Source organism: Malania oleifera, chromosome 5 (assembly GCF_029873635.1).
Source record: "Malania oleifera isolate guangnan ecotype guangnan chromosome 5, ASM2987363v1, whole genome shotgun sequence".
Classification (NCBI taxonomy): domain Eukaryota; kingdom Viridiplantae; phylum Streptophyta; class Magnoliopsida; order Santalales; family Ximeniaceae; genus Malania; species Malania oleifera.
This window is the reverse complement of record NC_080421.1, coordinates 33,172,417-33,190,992: the sequence shown is the minus strand read 5'-3', so window position 1 is coordinate 33,190,992 and position 18,576 is coordinate 33,172,417. Positions and strand designations below refer to the sequence as shown.

At 36.7% G+C, this 18,576-nt stretch overlaps 1 protein-coding gene across 3 annotated transcripts in view; it reads right to left on the bottom strand.

Annotated features, from left to right (window-relative positions):
- Positions 1-18,576, bottom strand: part of LOC131156193 (uncharacterized) — a 187,160-nt gene that overhangs the window by 28,823 nt on the left and 139,761 nt on the right. For all 3 annotated transcript variants that reach the window (XM_058109692.1, XM_058109694.1, XM_058109693.1), the window contains one exon: positions 6,522-6,792. In XM_058109692.1, coding sequence (XP_057965675.1) covers positions 6,522-6,792 — 271 coding nt within the window. The remainder of the gene's footprint in view (positions 1-6,521; positions 6,793-18,576) is intronic.

Here is an 18,576-nt window from a genome sequence, read left to right as displayed (position 1 = left end):
CAATGACTGTTACTAACACCGAACAAAAATTGAAGAATTACCACGAGTGCATGGTTAAACAAAGATTGGATCTTTGAGCAAAACGCATGTCCAACAGCTTGATATTTTGATAATGGAAGCAATTAGATCATTGAATAAAAAGAAAACAGCAAATCCCACTGTTTCAGACCCAATAAACTCAATAATCATTGATAAACTGCTTCACGAAGCATCAAACAACCATTACTAGGGTGCCACACTTGAGCAATTAAAAAAAGGTGTGATCTTTGGACAAAAAACATCACGAAAAACTCCAAAACATGTTAATAGAGAGATTGGATCACTGCTGGATCATTTCAGGTCAAAACCATGCCTGAAAGTGGCTTCATGCACCGGCATGTGGGGTTGGCCCTGGCAGCCTTCATCTGGCGCATGAGGGCACATGGGACACTGCCTGGAGGTGGGATTTAAGTGGGGGGCGGATTGGCAGTGTCTGTGGGTGACTATGGTGTTGGTTTTGACAAATATATGGTGGATTTGATGTTCTCGAACTGGCATTGTTGCCCAGAAAATTCCAGCAACTGGTCTGACTTTTTGCTGCTGCTGGCTGTTTCCTAGGGTTATGGTATTGCTGAAAAATCTTCTATGATGATAGACATGCAGCAGATTTTGGGTTTCAGGCTTTGGTTTGATGGTGGTGGTAACACTTAGGGTTTAGGTTTCAGAATCATGCTCTGATACCATGTTGAATAATTGGGGAAAATGGAAGACCTTAAACTAAATGGTAGGTCTCCCCCTCTATTTATAATATATGTCAAGTAGAATAGGAATGACCATAATACCCTTACTAACTTACACAGTTACACTTATTACAAACCAAACTCTAACAATTAATAATAATGCTAAATGACTAAATAACCATTAACAAATTCCAACTTTATGCTTTGGTGCCTAAGCAAAGCTAGATCTTCTAAGGTTGAGGACTTCAAACCTATTGGTCTTGTTGATTATCACTAAAGTTCTAGCTGATAGGTTGAGTGCAGTGCTTAATGATTCTGTTTCTCGAGCCCAGAGTGTTTTTATTTTTTATTTTTTTATTTTTTTATTTTTTTATTTTTTTATTCCATGCCACCCATGCGCGCGCGCGCGTGGGTGGGGGTGGGGGTGGGGAATGAATAGTGGATGTTATCCTATGGATAATGAGGTGGCAGGGAACAAATAGTGGATGCTACCTGTGGCTTATGAGTGAGTTGGAGCTTCCTGGATAAGTTCTTCGTGAAAAAGGGTTTCAAGGAGCAATGGTGTAGATGGATTAGGGATGTCAGTTTAATGTGTGGTCGAGTGCAGTGCTTAATGATTCTGTTTCTAGAGCCTTGTTTGGTTTTTTTTTTTTTTTTTTATTCCAGGCCCGCCCCCGGGCGGGGGGGGGGGGTATGGGAACGAATAGTGGATGTTATCCTATGGATAATGAGGTGGCGGGGAACAAATAGTGGATGCTATCCTATGGCTTATGAGTGAGTTGGAGCTTCCTGGATAAGTTCTTCGTGAAAAAGGGTTTCGGGAAGCAATGTTGTAGATGGATTAGGGATGTTAATTTAATATGTGATTTTTAGTTATTGTAAATGGTGAACATAAAACTTGGTTTATTGCTTCGAGATGCATTAGACAAGGAGACCTGTTATCTCCCTTTTAGTTCGTACATTTAGTTGATGTTTTAAGTAGGTTGGTGGATAGTGCAGTTGATATCAGGGTTGATTAAAGGATTAGGTGTGGGGAATAAGGGGGTGGTTTTTCCTCATCTTCAATTTCCTGAAGATGCCGTTTTATTTCTTGATGATCATAACCTTTCGTTTAGAAGAATTTTGGGTATTCTTAATGTTTTTGAGAGAATTTCTAGGCTTAAGATTAATATGGGGAAAAGTGGCTTAGTAGCCTAAATGTACCCAATATGAGAAGACAAGAGTTTAGGTAGTAGATGTGGAGTGTGGTTTATTGGAATGACTCCTAACTTATTTAGTGGTCCCATTGGGTAAGAATCCTAAAAGGGCGGGTTTTTGGAATCCAGCGGTGGAGAGGATTATGAAGAGATTAGATGGTTGGAAGGGTGCCCTTTTCTCTTTTGGCAATAGAATTACGCTTATCCAAGCTTGTCTCTCTAGTATCCCATCATAATTTTTTATCTTCTTTTAGAATTCCAATGGGAGTCACTAGCAAGATTGAGAGAATTATGAATGATTTTTTGTGGTATGGTCAAAGGCCATATAGACCATTTGTTTAACTGGGCGGAGGCTAGTAAGTTTAAAAAGGAGCAAGGTTTGGGTCTTGGTAATTTGGTGTTTGAAAAAACCACACTTTTAGCTAAATGGTTGTGGCACTTCTCCTTGGAAGATAATTCCCTATGGCATAGAGTTATTTGCAGTAAGTTTGGATTGGATGAGAACGGGTGGGATACCAATGCTAGCTTAAGATGTTCTTTGGGGAGTTTGTGGAGGTCTATTTCCCAGATTTACTCTACTTTCATACCTCACACTAATTTGTAGTGGGGAAAGGATCCTAGATTTGTTTTTACCCATGGCTTTGGAACGATTCTTTTTCCATTTCATTTCCTCATCTTTTTAGATTGTTCTCTAAGCCAAAAAGAGTTATTTCTTTCTTTGTGGATAATGGGAGTGACTTTCTAGTATCTTGGAATCTTCATTTCAGAAGATGTTTGAATGATAGGGAGATGGTGGAGCTGTCTTCCTTGTTGTCAGTATTGAACAAATGCAAATTATCCCTGAGTAGGGGTGTTCATCCTTGGTATCTGGGTCATTTAGAGGTGTTTTCTTGTAAATCATTCTTTGAGTTTTTGACCTATTCAAATTATCCCTTTCCTCTTTATTCAATTATTTGAAAGGTTAAAGTTCCCCTAAAAATTAAAGCATTTACTTGGTTGGTTGTTCTTAACAAAATTAATACCAATAACTTGCTGCAGATTAGGATACCTTTGAAGGCTCTCTCTCCGGACATTCGCGTGCTCCGTTATAGGTATTCCAAAACAACCTATCACCTCTTTTTGCATTGTGATTTTTCATGGAGGATTTGGAATAAGTTTTTTGGTATTATGGAGTAGAGTTGGGTGTGCCCCTACTTAGTGGAACAATTATTAATCATTTCGTTTGCTGGCTTTGGTAGAAGGAAGGATAGGGCAGCCCTATGGAAGTGTAGCAAGTATGCAATATTATGCGGTATTTGGTTGGAACATAAGGATTTTTTGTAGGAAGAAGTTGAATTCGTATTTGGTGTGGAATAAGATTCAATTCTTGATTTTTTTATGTGCATCAGGTTTGGAATTTTTAGAGAAGCTAGCTTGCAAGATCTAAATAGGGATTGGAAGAATTGGTTGGATTGATTTCTATTTTTTGGTGTTTTAGCTTTTTTGGTTTGTTCTAGATTTGTTTTTGGGAGATGCCTTTTCTCCCCCCTTGTAAATTCTCTTCCTACTAAAGAATTTCTTTTGCTATAAAAAAAGAAAAAGAAAAACTCAATCATTTTTTTAGCTACATGGCAGAAAGGAACTTCTCATCGTCTCTTTTCTTGGCAGCAGCTTGCACCAAGCAAAGGTGTTCTTCCATTAGACAAAGGGAACTAGCGAACGACATTGGTACTGCCTTAGTCTCCCTCAAGAATTCCATTCCAAGAATGACTTGGAAATCATTCAACAGCACAACTGTGAGATTTGCATGTCCCACCCACTGTACAAGCTTCATAGTGGTTTTTTTCGCTGGTTCTAGAGTAGGTTGAGCTGCAGAGTTATCCCCTTTCATGCATCCTGAGTTCTTTTCTAAGGTCAAGTTGAGTCTTCACACTTCTACCTTTGAAACAAAATTAAGGGTAGCCTCGGTATCAACCATAGCACGGGTGCTCTTCCTATTGATTCGTAGATCCACAAACATTAACCTTTAGTTTGGGTAACCTTTGGTTCTTTCATCAGCCTCTCCAACATGTTGAGTAATCGCATTGCATCCACCCTCAGCGTTTCCTCCTCATCCTCATCATCTTGCAGTGCCTCTTCACAATGGAAGCTTGTAAGGCATTAAGTGATGACTTGTGTGGGGGCACTCAGCAATTTTGTGGGGGCCTCGACAAAAGAAGCAAGCTATCTTACCTTTACCATTGTGCGTGTTGAATGATTGAGATTTGAGACGATGAAGCTTCTTTTGAAGTTGATGCCTTGGTGCCGGCTCCCTTAATTTTGGATTTGCCCTTCTTAAAAGACTTTCCATTGTTTCCACCCACACCACTCTCTTTGGACATTCTGGAACTCTCGCCAGCATAGTCAGTCAAGCATTTAGCAACAGCTTGTGTGATAGGCAAATCTTGAACTCTTTTTCGATGAAGTTTTTTCCTTGCCCACGATTTCAACCCCTCAAGAAAATAAAACTTGTCTTTATCTAACATGTCTTGGATATCCAACATCAAAGTAGAAAATTGTTTCATGTACTACTTGATTGAACCATTGGGCTTAATGTCTCTTAGTTTACATCGAGCATTGTACTTAACATTCTCAAGAAAGAATTGGGCCTTGAGCTCTCTCTTCAAGTCTACCTAGCAATCAACTACACAATGTCCATTCTCAATTTCATCATACTTGATACGCCACCATAGCTTAGTATCACCAAGTACATTGTTGCCATGGATACTTTCACTTGTTCCGAGTCAGTCCTCATCATACGAAAGTATTGCACCATGCCAATAAGAATTTTTCTAACTTCCTATTGTCACGAGCATCCTAATACGTTCTGGGCTTTGGAACCTCTATTCCTCTATACTCCATAGCAAGAACCATCAGGTTCATATTTGCCGTCAGATCTGCCATCTGAGCATGTAAAGTTTCTATTGTTGAACGGATGTCCTTTGACATCTCCACCATAGAACCATGTTGATGCTTTTGTGATCCCTCCAATCCATCAACACGATCAACAAGTTTGGCCATCTCCATGGCCACACTGTTGGCTGTCTCAGCTTGTGCCTTTAGCACTTCAATTCTCTTGGTATTGGTTGACTTGGTTTGTTACCAATGCTCTCTCTCTCTCTGGCTTCGCAGCAGCAGCAGCAGGAAGCCCTCTTCTTTCTCATTGCAGGCTTTGCAGCAGGAAGCCCAATTCTTTCTCTTGCGGGCTTTGCAGTTGCAGGAAGCCCCTTTCTCTCCCTCCTTGCAGGCTTCACAGCAAAAGTTAATATTTTTCAGGATTTTTGAAATTTATGAAAATTTTATTATGATTTTTTATTTGAAAATGGTTAAGAAATCAGGGTCGCCACCTCTGGGGCATGGATTCAAACGCTATTGACCTGCAAATCTGTAGATGCAATCTGGATCATGGTTCCATGGGGCAGGCAATGGCCCAGGCAACTAGGAGTCAGACCAATTTAGTAAAACTAAAGAGTTTCCATCAAATGATTTGAAGTTCACTAATTTAGTGAGCCATTTTAGGCATAGCCTCTATTTGGAGGCCATTCACATCAAACACATGCCTCCTAAGAGTCGACAAGGGATAGAAAAGGAGAGGAAGAGAAGGGCTGTCACTATATCAGATTAATCAAACTTAGAGAAGTTTATCACTCTTATCCTGTGTTATAAATTTGAAATAAATTGAAAATTCAATGAAGAAAATACAACACTTAAGGGAGGGATGACTCAGATGGTATGAGCACTTGCAACATAGGCCACATAGTGCGATAGTGAGGAAGAGTGAGTTAGTTACTGTGGGGGGCAGTAGAAGGGATAGGGGTAAACCTAAAATAACTTGGAAGGAGATAGCAAGTAAGGATTTAATAGCCCTCAATCTGTCAAAAGAAATGGTCCATGTAGTTTTTGTTGTTGTTTGCTTGTGTTTAAAATGCATATAACATTTTGCTTGGACTATGCTGGCAGTTTCAAAATCATATTATCTACAGCGGCTCTGCACAAACTCCTTGAGTGTTTCAATTGGTTTTACAAGGATAGTTTCCAGCCACAATTACTAGTAGAGATTCCTCAGTCTGCCATTAATTCTACATTTCGTTCTCCACAATTAGCTCCTGGGTCTGTCTCTTCTAGGTTTGTTGTCGAACTCTTCTGAAGTGGGGGGAAATTAATATCCAAGTGCTGGATCTCATTTGAAGGGAGCTCTCGGTCTACAGTAGTTATTGCTCTTCTAGGAAAAAAAAATTAGGTAATTATATTATTCTCATTTTATTTAAATTTCGTTCTAATTGACGAAACTACGTTATCCTATATCTGAAGTACGATGTACTGCAGATTTCCAATTGCAATTGCTTTCGAGTTTTTTTAGTGACTAGAATAATTTTGAGTTTTTGGGTTTTATCTTGTTGTCTTGGACAGTTGTTCTACAATGCCAATGCACAAATCCACAAACAATAACAACAATGTACTTCAAAGATGCCAGCTTGGAACAAACAGAATTTAATCGTCAAAGAAGGATGAGTAGGCTGTCTGAAACACAATCCAAGAAACAGGCGATTAGTACACTGATAAATTTAAAAGAACAATAAATACCAACCTCCTTGGAGAAATTATCAATTCTGTATGGCATATATCCCATATCATCGTCTGATAAGAGAATCAAGTTTGTTCCAGAATTCCCATCTATGCTTCCAACAATCTTTTCATCTCCAGTGGAAACATCAGCATTTTGTACTTCAACCCGTATAATATTTAATGCACCAGAGGAATTACGCATTTTTACTTGGATGTCACCTAGATGATCTGGGGAGAAACTGCCTGACCAATGCCAACCCCGTTCATCAAAACAGACAGAAACCAGTAACTCCCTGCCAGAATTATGAACAAAGGGAAGAAGAAAGAAGAAAACAAGTATGAATCAGAGGATACAAGATAAACAACCAAACTAGTTAGAGGCAATCCCTTCAAATCATGAAAACGAACTGCAACTTTTACACTCCAGCAGAAATGAGCTAAGCTAAATGTCCCTAAATCTTGACACTTAAATATGGTATATATGTCAATCAATAAGCTTTTATTCTTAAGATCCAATGAATAGTTAAAGTGGCACGATTGCCAAGGTTGAGGCTCAGGAATTAGAGGAGTTCAGGGAGAGGTAGAAAACTCCTCAGAATGGACTTTAATACAATCAGTACAACGATGTCGAGGCCTATGAGAGGGTTCAGAGTTGATTGATTTCCAATCTTCCTTTGGAAGGAGGCAGAACTAATTGGAGTGATATCAAGAAGGTAGCTAATTGTTAAAAAAGGAAGGGCTCTCGGTGAAGCCGGATGAATGGAAGGAAGTTTTGCTGGATTTTTGGGGCATTAGTTTTGACAATATGCTGCTGAAGGAAGAGGAGTTCAATGAGTTGGTTAGGGAGTGGTGGAGGGACTTTGCTTGAGAGGGAGATAATGATGTTGTGCTAACCAAGAACTGTCATTTATTAAAACATGAAGAGAGAAGATTAAGAAGTGGAGTAAGAATGTGTTTGTAGATGCTGAGATGAATGAGTTCAAGAGCTGTATCGGAAGAAAATTAAAAAAAAGAAAAAAAAAAAAGAAAAGAAAAAGAAACAGGAGTCCTATGGAGCACAAAAGATAAGGTGGAAGTTGAATACAGCGCAAGGTTGTCAGAATTGTGATCCTAAGTGGGATCGTTGGATCCTTGAAGGGATTTGCAGGATGGATTACAAAATTGGATTGAGAATTGTAAGATTCTACTTTCAGTGTAAAATAAAAAAATTAAAAATTTAAGCATGTGGAACTTTATAACAAGTCTTAAGACTAAAAACTTGGTTAGTAAATTAAAAGTATAAGAAGTTAAAAATACAATAAAAGGTTCAGATAGTAAAAAGAAGAAAAAGAAGAGCAAGAAATGGAGGAGAAAAACAGAGCTCATTGTCAAGTTAGACCTAGCAAAATAGATAAAAATCTGTTAATCCGAACCAAATACAACCAGCTTAAATTGACTTATAACCGATTTGCACATTAAATGAGTCGAATATGGTTTGAACTTTTTTTATCCGCCTCTAAATGAGTTGGTTGGCGGATTTAGGATTTTATCCAATGGATATCTGCCTAAGTGCTAATAACTAATGCTTAAATTCAATGATAATCTCATATGCTCATGCTTATTAGACATCAAAACAATTAGCATAAGCTTTATTGGCCAAGGTCTAGTCCTACACTCTCAACTCTTACATTACTGAATGCATTTCTAGGTCTATGCCCACATTCAAACTCAAGCCCAAATACTCAATTTTCTTGAGATCAAAACAAAAGTCTCCAAATTCATGCTCTGAAAAATAAAAAAATTATAATTTTGTGATTAGTTATTAAATGTTTAATATATTACCAAATTATAATTTTAAAAATAACTTTAGTTATTTTGTTACAAAATATTGTTCATTGGATAATTAAAAAAAATTATATTAGGGATGAGAATGATGGATTATCCGATCCAAACCGCCATAAATCCGCAACTTAAATGAGTCAAATATGGATTGTAATATTCCCACCCCGATAATCTGCCTAATCCGCCATAGATTATTTGACCCGATCCACTTTGCCAGGTCTATGTTAAGTCATCCTTGAAGCTTTTCCAGAAGCAGATCTGTTTTCAAAGCATACCTCTGCAGGTCTGCTGGGCCTGCTGGTGTGGCTCTTTTCCAGGCTCCTGCTGATCAAACAACAAAAATTCTGTGCAGAAGAGGATTGAGGGTGCTGGGCTGCTGAACTTCAAAGTAGGTAGAAAACTGAGGTGTCAAACTCCAAGGAAGTCAGGTGCAGATTCTGCTGAATCTTTTCATTGGGAGGCTAAAGAGCTATTTTGCCCAGTTTTTGAAGACTTTGGGCCAAACAAAAATTTTTGGGGCCTTTGAAAAATAGTAAAAATATTTTTTAAAGGAATAAATATTTTTTTCAAATTGCTAGAAAATTTGTGAATATTTCTATTTTAATTATATTTTAAACTCACATGGTCATTTTATTTAAACTTTAATTAAAAATAATGGACAAAATGAATGATTTAATCCATAGAAGTGAATCCTAGACATTAAAAGTACTGTGGCAACATGCAGCCATACAATCTGGTTTCAGATTTCACAAAAACAGGTGAAAATTAACAACAAACATAAATAGAAAACTAGCAATATAAACACTGCACTAGTTATAATCAATTTTTTCATTGTACTGCAACGAAAACAGAAAAACATAAATAAAAATGAAACTGTTGATGGTTATCTTAGTCATTTGGTATTACTAGCGTGTTAGTGTTGTGTTAATAAGTGAGAGTTAGTAAGGGTGTCTCACCTTTTTTAACTGCTCACATGTGGCACCAGAGGAATGGCTGTTTGATGCTTCCCAAATGGTTATTGAGTTTATCAGGCCCCAAAAGTGGTGTTTGGTGTTTTTGATTCGTCCATTGTGTGCTTGTGGTTTGCATCGGTTGTCAAAGGTTGAGTGTGCTGGGAGCATGGGATAAAGTCGATGAATTCAAAAAACATGTTGTCTAGTGTGTACTTTTGATCTGCTGTTCTATTAAGGTGGTTTGTGTGTTGGATGGAGGTCCCAAATCCCAGAAGTGTGTCTCCCTTGTCAGTTACTCATTCGAACGAATAACGTGCTATAACTATCTCAGAGTAGGAGTATTCGAGGTTCTTGCAGCATCAAGCTTCCCAACAAGCATCTCGTCACATTGCATTTTTGCTCAGGAGAGTAATCATACTGTTTGTATGCCATCCGGTGTCTCTCCCACTGGTCCCCGGGTTATCGACTTTGTTATTATTGACCATAAGACAGGTGTCGCCAACTTCTTTTATGCTTTCCAATATTCTAAAAATCTACCTCAAGTCATGCTAAATGATAGGTCCACTACTATTGTTAAGGGAATAGGAACGGTAAATCTTACTCCCTCCATCTCTCTTTCTTTTATTTTGTACATTCTTATATCCACCTTTAATTTCATGTCTGTTAGTAAAATTACAGTGTCCCTAAATTGCTTTGTGACCTTCTTTCCTGATTCTGTTAATATCAAGATTTGAGGACGAGGAAGGAGATTAGCACAAGACGCAAGGCTAGCGGAATTTAGGGTCTAAAAACAAAGATCTCGAACTTGTAGTGCTACTGCCACACCACATCAAATCCATTGTCTCCTTGGTCATCCATCATTGGACAAGTTAAAACAGCTTGTTTGGTTGAAGAACATGTTGGAAGAATTGGGTCTTCCACATCCCGATCTATGGAGCTGATGTGTGATAATCAATTGCCATTCATATTGCCTCCAACTCGATCTTCCATGTGCAAACAAAAAGCATTCAAGTTGATTGCCACTTTGTTCTGGAAAAACTTGTGTAGAAGCTCATTACCGCCACACATGTGAAGTTTAATTTGCAACTAGCTGATTTATTTAAAGCCTTGGTAGGTGGGGTGCTTGTGTAGAATTCATTTGTAACAAGCTAGGAGCATATGATATATATGCTCCAACTTGAGAGGGAGTGTTGATGTTTATCTTAGTCATTTAACATTATTATGTTAATAAGTGAGACTTAATATGGATATTATGGTCATTGGTATGTACTTTGACATATATTATAAATAGAGGGAGAGGCCTATCATTGTGATTAGGTCTTCTATTTTGCCCAATTATTCAATAGATACAAACCAGCCCCTTGGTAATCCATCCAAACAATAGTAAAGAATCATTCTGCTCCTAGCTGCCAAGCTGGTACGGTAACAACCTAGTGACTATTTCAAGAGATGAGTACTCTTGATTATTGTTCGCTCAAGCTATGTGTTTATCTAATGCTACCCTTACCATATTAGGTATTGGTGTGTCTACTATCCTTTTTTGTACTATGGATTTTCAACTGGGCACTGGGGGCTTATCATATGGTCGATCTCTACTATGTTATTCAAGATCCAACCTGTGCCATCTTTATCCTGAGTAACATCTGCTAAGGTAAAGTAAATCTTATTTATTCTATTGGTGTTGGTTGTCCATCTACAAATATGTCTCTATATTGACAGCTCCAAAATTTTGTCTCTTAGTAAATTACTTAGTCCTACAGTTGTGCTATTACATATTTTCCATCTTATGTGTGATATCAAGCATAATACGCAAGTTTTTATTCCTTTACTTTTCCCTCACTTCAAACCCCCTCTCATGCCCCCTGGCCCAAAATAAATAAATAAATGAGAACAAAAAAATTGAAGCCCTAATATATGATGGCAAAGCATTAAAACATTAAATTGATTCCTTTTTTTGTTTTTTATTTTATTATATATATATATATATATATATATATAAAGAATTTCATTAAAAAAAAAAAAAAGAAGACAAAATGGGTTAAGTGTCATCCTAAATTAGACATGTAAAAAACTACAAACAAAAATAAAGAAGAAAGGCGAAAAGTGCCTTAGGGTAGTGATGCCATACAATCTCTCTGGAAGTTGGAAAAAAAATACCCTTAAAACAACTAGAAGACAAAGCCCAAAAAGGCAACATAAACTCAATTCTATCCTAAAGAAGCCATAATGTCAAAAGAGTATTATACATTTTTTTTATCAGAAATGAAGCAATTTATTGATAAGGCGAAGGGGCATCAAAGGGAGTCCAATTAAGTATAATAGAAAAAATGTTGATTCTTTCATTCAGCCACACTGTTTTATTGTGGAGTAGAAATGAGAGGAGTAATGATATGTCCCTTGAGAATCTTCACTTTTGTGTTAACAAAGCCTCAAAAAATACTCTATCAAATAATGGGAGTTGAAGAGAAGCAAGTCTTTGCCTTGAGGCAAATCCTTTGAATTGGTGCTTTGTAAGTAACAAAGAACAGTAAGAAATGTTGGATCTCACTGTATATTGGGTTGGAAGAGCAGTCGGCCACTAAAAGCATGGGATGAGTTTTGGTCGTAGAAGTTAGAGATTTTTTGGTTTTGGAGGAAGAGGAACAACTATGAAATCTTACCATTTGAGGTGAAGATTAGTGACCATGGAAGGATGCTAATTGTCACAGTTTTCCAGAAGGAATCATGGCAAACAACTGGTTGAGAATTTTTGGGTGTTTAAAGGAGCTCTGCACCCCTTTTGTGTCAATCTCTTACAGTTGATGGGAGGACTGAACAAAAACCCTTGGAAGAAAATCTGAATGGATCAAATGTTAGTGGTTCACCAGTTCTTTGGAGTTGAGCGAAAATTGCCCTAATTGTGAGTGCAACTTTCTCATTGGTTTCCATGATAACCAGCAAGGACAGCAGAAACTTTTGGGAGATAAGATTGAGAAGAAGCCTCCAGGGAAGGGAGAGGAGTGATGGTACATAATTCAAGCACATGTGTAGTGATCAGGGGAGTGAGAAACAGATGGATAATACTTCTTTTAATTCAGTTTCAGAAGCAAAGAGCCAAAGGCAGATGCGTTCCATTTTAGTGTTCGTTGGCTCTGAATGAATTTAAAATTTAAGCAGGCTAGGCCTCTAGTTCAACTATTAAAGCCAGCCCGTTTAGCAAGTTTTCAAAGTACAGACCAAAAATGGAAGCAGGTCGACAGCCCAAGTTATTCAAAACCTTTGGGCCTGTTCCAACTGGAGGGTTGACGTCAAACAATGGGGATTGACAAGAGAGAGATAAGAAGGCTGAAAATGACCAAAATGAGAGCTATCAGATGGAACCCAATCAGAATCTTACAAAGAGGAAGAGATTGAATGGGATCCCCAAAACAGTTCTCCAGTATTAATCCCTGTGAAAGCAGTTTTTGAAAGAAAGTCCAGAAAATACAGGAAATGTAGTCCTCATTGATTGCAGCCTGATTGAGGTTGTCTATCCAGGAATCAATCTAGATAATGGATCAAATACCAAAGATTTCTAGGAGCAGGTTCCAACTTGGGTGCTGTGAAAAGGTAAGACAGCAAGTTTATTGGGGCTTCTTTCAATGGTTTTGAACAGCGAACATATTTTGTCTTTGAAGAAATGAAGAGAAAAGGAAAGAAGAAAAGAACTTGTGGTGGAAGAATGGAGCCACTGGTGACAACAGTGAGACAATATGAGCAGAGAATTGAAGAGATTAAGATTCTTTGTCAATTATGAAAGGAGGAAAACAAAAGGGAAAGCTGAATTGAGTTGAGGGAGGGAACTTACAGTTTGCCAAGGAAGCCTTAAAATTTATTTATTAGAATGTATTGGGACTGAGTGATTCTAGAAAGAAGGGAATGATCAAGGCGTTTCTGAAAAAAAAAAAAAAAAAGGACAGCAGATATTGTATGTACACAAGAGTTACTGGAATCTTGAGGACTCAACAACTGTTAAAATATACACTGTTGTTGGATAGCTTGATATGTAATGTTGGTTCACCTCCTAACAGCTTAAGCTTTTTGGTGTAGGGGTTGCATAACAGGGTATCAGGTTCTAGGAGGTATTGGCCACAAGATGGTCACACTTGAGCAGTAGTATTGGCTAGCTAGCCTAGCTTGATATACGTTGTGGGTCCAGCACCTAATACCTTAAGAATTTAGTACAACTTCTCTTAGAATGGATATGCAATTTTTTTATCTAGTTGCACCATCTTTGCTAAAGCCATTTTTCTAAGACAAAAATAATAAGATCCCAGCATATTTGGTCAAAAGCTTTCTCCATAGTGCATATCAACTTTTCGCATATCAGCTCTCCTACTGTTATGATTTGAGTCGACAACCTCATTAGCAATAAAGGCAGCATCAAGAATGTATATTGTGTTTCATGAGAAGACAAAGCACATTGAAGTTGACTGCCACTGTAAGAAATGCTGTGATGAAGAAGATTAGGGTGCTTTTGCTGGTTTTTTAAAAGGAGTGAGGTTCTCTTATATTCTACGGGCTTGGCTAGCCTTTTTAGTTTTATTGTTATTCTTATTCTTTATATTCAACGGGATTGGCTAACCATATCAGTTTGATTGTTGTTCTTACTTTTTTTTTTCTGTCTTTTTGCCTTTTTGTTTAGGAGGATTTATGATTCACCTTTTTTTCTATTCTTTCTAATTTACTGAATTCATTTTTTATATATAAAAAAGGAATATGGTGGTCATCATACATGTTAACTCATGTAATCCACTAGGTGATTTATTTAAGAAGGCCTTGCATAAACCTGCATTTCCTAATTGATGTGACAACCTGGGATTAGCTGTATTTAAACACCTCCAGCTCGATGGGGAGGGTTAACAGTAACAGCAGGTTATGTTTTAGAATTTTACAGTTCATTGTGTTTGGGGGTATTTTTATCATGGAAAATATTTCAAATAAAACATGAGACAAGTCTGAGAGACTATTCTGTCTTTACACTCTCTGAGGCCATAACTATTTCTCATCACTTTTCCTTCCCCTCTTCTATCTTCTATCAATAACATCAATCTTAAAATCGTGTAGGTCTTTCAGTTTTATAACATGGTGCACCTGAAGCAACCATTAGAATACATTGTTTATGCACATGGGGGAAGTGGGTCAAATAAGGTTTGTCCATTACAAAAAGCAATTTATGGTTTACAACATCCAAGGAATTGTTTAATAAGTTTAGAAAGATTGTGCATATGGGATAGGACAGGCTGAGAACTACAAGAAACAAGGGAAAAAAATAATGACTTGACGGTGACAAGGAGATATATGATTACAATCAGAGATGGGATCCTGAGCACAACATTTTAACTCCTATAACAGCAATGGGAAGATCAACATCATCAATAGCAGGAACAGACAACTAGAGGATGATAAAGAGTAGTTACAACAATAGGGTGTTAGATTTGGCACTCTCATTACTTCTCACAAAAGCGCTCTTATCTTAATCTTTTCTTGTACGTCACTCATATAAATCAACATCCTCATTTCAGAAGCATTCATTCTCCAAATATGCATTTTCTTAATTGTTCAATAATTTGAGTCACATAATATAGCCTGTACTGCAACCACTTTAGTGTGTTGTTTCAATTGTTCATGGATTTTAACACTATTTGAGATTATAGTTCTGGATTTCGTTGAACTTTTATGATAGAAAGGCATCAAATTAGTAGTTCCATGTATTCTATTTGGTTGTGTGAGTGTTTATGTGAACGTTGTCATCACATATGGTCACCTAGCTGCAGGTAAAGTGTGAAAATGGGTTCTTTGGTTCTTGAACAGGACAATGGAGAAGCTGGAGGCAGTGCACATTGGTAACAAGTTGGGCTGTGAGAAAAGGAAGAAGTAGAGAATTGTGGAGTTATGATTATGGCACTTCCAGAAGGCAAATAGAACCATCAGATCCTACATTTGTAGAAGAGAGAGGGAGAGGGGGGGGGGGGGGGGGGGAGGATTGCATACATGGAAAGACACAAGCAGCACCCCCATTCTCTTTCTGCCTCTTCGCTTTCTTCTCCTTCCAATTATATCAATTCCAAAAGAACACCTATTCAATTTTTTTGGAAGATGAATACAAGAAAAAGAAAATTTTGAGGTGTGTGAGAGAGAAAGGAAGGGGAGGAGGGGGGAATAGGGGTGATTACACTTTACTTCCTGTGGTTTAAGGTCATTTAATGAGGGTCATGACTACTTACATCCTCAACTTTTTAATGTATCATTAACCTTTACTGTGGTTGGGATTCAAGTGAAATAGTCAACTCACACATCCAAACTAATATAAAAAACATGCATAATGCCATATATACATATTTCAGGTTCTGTATCCAAATTTTCAAGTTCCCTATTTGAACTAAAAGTATTTATATTGCAGTTTAAACCATATCTCTTCGCCCAAAAAACCTTCTGTGTCCAAGATGTCCTAACTCCTAAATGGTGCTCGTCTCCATGATAACATGCACAGAGACACTATTCAACTTCAAATTCCATTAAACTAAGAAGTCTTTGATAATGATGCCATGTGCTATGCTGCAGCAAAGGTTTATGATGGTGATGGTGTTTTGCATAGGATAACTGATGCCTCAGACCTTAAGGCAAATGGATCTAAGGGTCCCAAGGTTTATACTCATCGAAAGATTGTGCAAATGGGTGTGAATAAGAAAAAATTGTTTGAAAAAAGAGAGCACTCTGGTGAGGTAGTGCCAAAGATTTTAAAGAGGAATTTAGAAGGAGAAATAGTTATTATGGAAGACATAAATGCTAAGAAAAAGACAGACAATCCTTGTGATTGGGTAAGCAAAGGAAAGGAGGTATTGAAATTGGGGGATTTATCAGATTATGGAAGCAATGGTCTAAGTGAGTTTGATCATGGTGGGGGTTTACTATTGAATGAAATTAGGGAACAATATGGATATGTTTCTGGCTCCAGTGATGGTTTAGGGGACTTATCATACGTGTACACCCATACCCTTTGGAAGGATTGGAGCGGGTCTCTACATTTGAAAATAACAATTTGGTTTATGAGCTGCAGCGCAAAGATGGATTTCCAGTGAAGGAGATTTTGAGAAGGATTCTGAAGTTCAAGATCTCATGGATAAATTGGATTTAAAGTTTTGTGATCCTGGGGGAAATGAAGTGTCTTGATGTGTGTAAAAATAGAGCTTAAAAGGGTCAAAGAGAGCTAGCTAACTTGAAGCGTTCAATGAACTATGAAACAAAACAATTGAAGAGGGGGTTCCTTGTTTAATTGTTAATTTTATTTTATTTTTTATTTCATTTTTTGTGATTGACTTCTTGTCCTCTTTTGTTGTAATTTCTTTCTCTATTTAATATACCTTCTTTTATTATCTCAAAAAAAAAAAAAAAAAGATGCTATCTACTAAGCAGTTGAATCTGCAAAAGCAAAACTTTCCTATTTTCATCTAACAATCTCAACAAATTACAAAATAACAAAAAAATGAAACTTCACAGGTTATACATCTTGAAAAAATTAAAAGGCGTGCATGTTTTGCATTTTCCTCTCTTGTAATTTGGACAATTTTGAATATTTTATTTTATCAAAAATTTCATGAGGGTTTGGTGACATTTTCTTTTTAAAGTTAGGGAGGCAAACTGAAATGTACTCAAACCATTAGGGAGGATTAGTCACACATTTAAAAGGCCAGGATGGTAAGTTGAAATGACCCTAAATTCGGTGATTACTACCAACAGGATGTAAAACCATAGTTCTTGATTATAGTTTCTGTGTTTTAAAAATCACCATAACAATCTAGTTTCTGTGCACAAAAATTGAGTTTCTTGGGCAGTGTAGTTTGGTTCTTTACTTGATGTGTGTGTGTGTGTATTTACTTCCTCAATTTAATTTTTGTGAAATATAAAGTTTATTTTCTCAATTTAATTTCTTGAAATAGGAAACTCCTAGTGATAAGGATTAGTTGACTCCCCCTACCCCTAAGGAAGGAAGGGGGGGGGGGGGGGGAGGAGGAGGAGATGAAGAGAACAATCTATCAATTGATTGGTCTCTAAAGGATAAAATCATCCAACTTAGGTCAACAATTTCCCGACATCACATTTGACAGTCATATATGGGAGAGAGAGCACATGATAATGACGGGCAAACTCATGGGACGACATTGTAACTTTTCAAATTTCACGGGAGATCCATGTAATATCACTAAAAAAATTATTTTCTGGGAACCTTGCCACACACTAGGAGAAGAGAGAGGTACCAATTTTATCAAGCACATGTGGTCATTCCACATTCATATTAGACATTTGGATGTCTTGGGGATCATTTGGAATCCGAACCACTTATGAAAATGTACTTTCCTAAAAAAAGTTACTTATGTGGAAAAGTACAGATAATAAGTTCTAATTGAAAAAGTACTGACTGATATAGTAGTACTGTTTGGTTGTGTCTAAAAATAAGTACCGACTACAGAAGCTTATAAAATAAGTAGTGTTTGGATAGTTACTTGTATTATAAGCACCATATGAGTATTATTATGATAATATCATTACTAAATTTCAACATATAAATAAAAAAATCATTATTATTTATGCTAATTAATATTTTTAATTAAAATTTTAATATTTTCCAATTGACAGAATAATTAACATTCTAATTGAAAAATGAAATAACAATTTTAATCAATATTAGGATAACCACTTTTCTTAAGGGCTGTATAAATTACTATAATAATATTAACATTAATTTTCAACTTGAAAATTATAACACAAAAAATCATATTTGATTATTCAATTATGCTAATAAACATTTTTAATTAATATTTTGAATTAAAATTTCAAAAGATAATTTTTGCATATTGTTAATTAAAAATGTACATAGTACTTGAACAAAAAATGTTAATATTTGTTTTTTATGTTAATTAACTGTAATTAACAAGGTGGATCAAGGAATTTCTTAACAAAGAAGGATATTAGCATCCATATTAATTAGCAGTAATTAGTGCTGGAATTTCAATACTACAGTGGATAATTTAGTGCAGGAATTTCTTAACTAGTGTTGGAAGTTTGTAATCAATTTTACAATTTTGTAATCATATGTAATTAATTAACAAAATTTAATTACTTTGATTATTATAAATGGGCAAATCTGATTTCTTAAGAAAGGAAAACACAAACCTTGCAATTGGGGAATTGATTGTGGTGGAGGAGGAGAAGAAGGAAAAGAAGGATGCCACAGTGGTGGAGGAGGTGGAGGCCGGCGAATGCGAAGGTGAAGGCAAAGGTGGA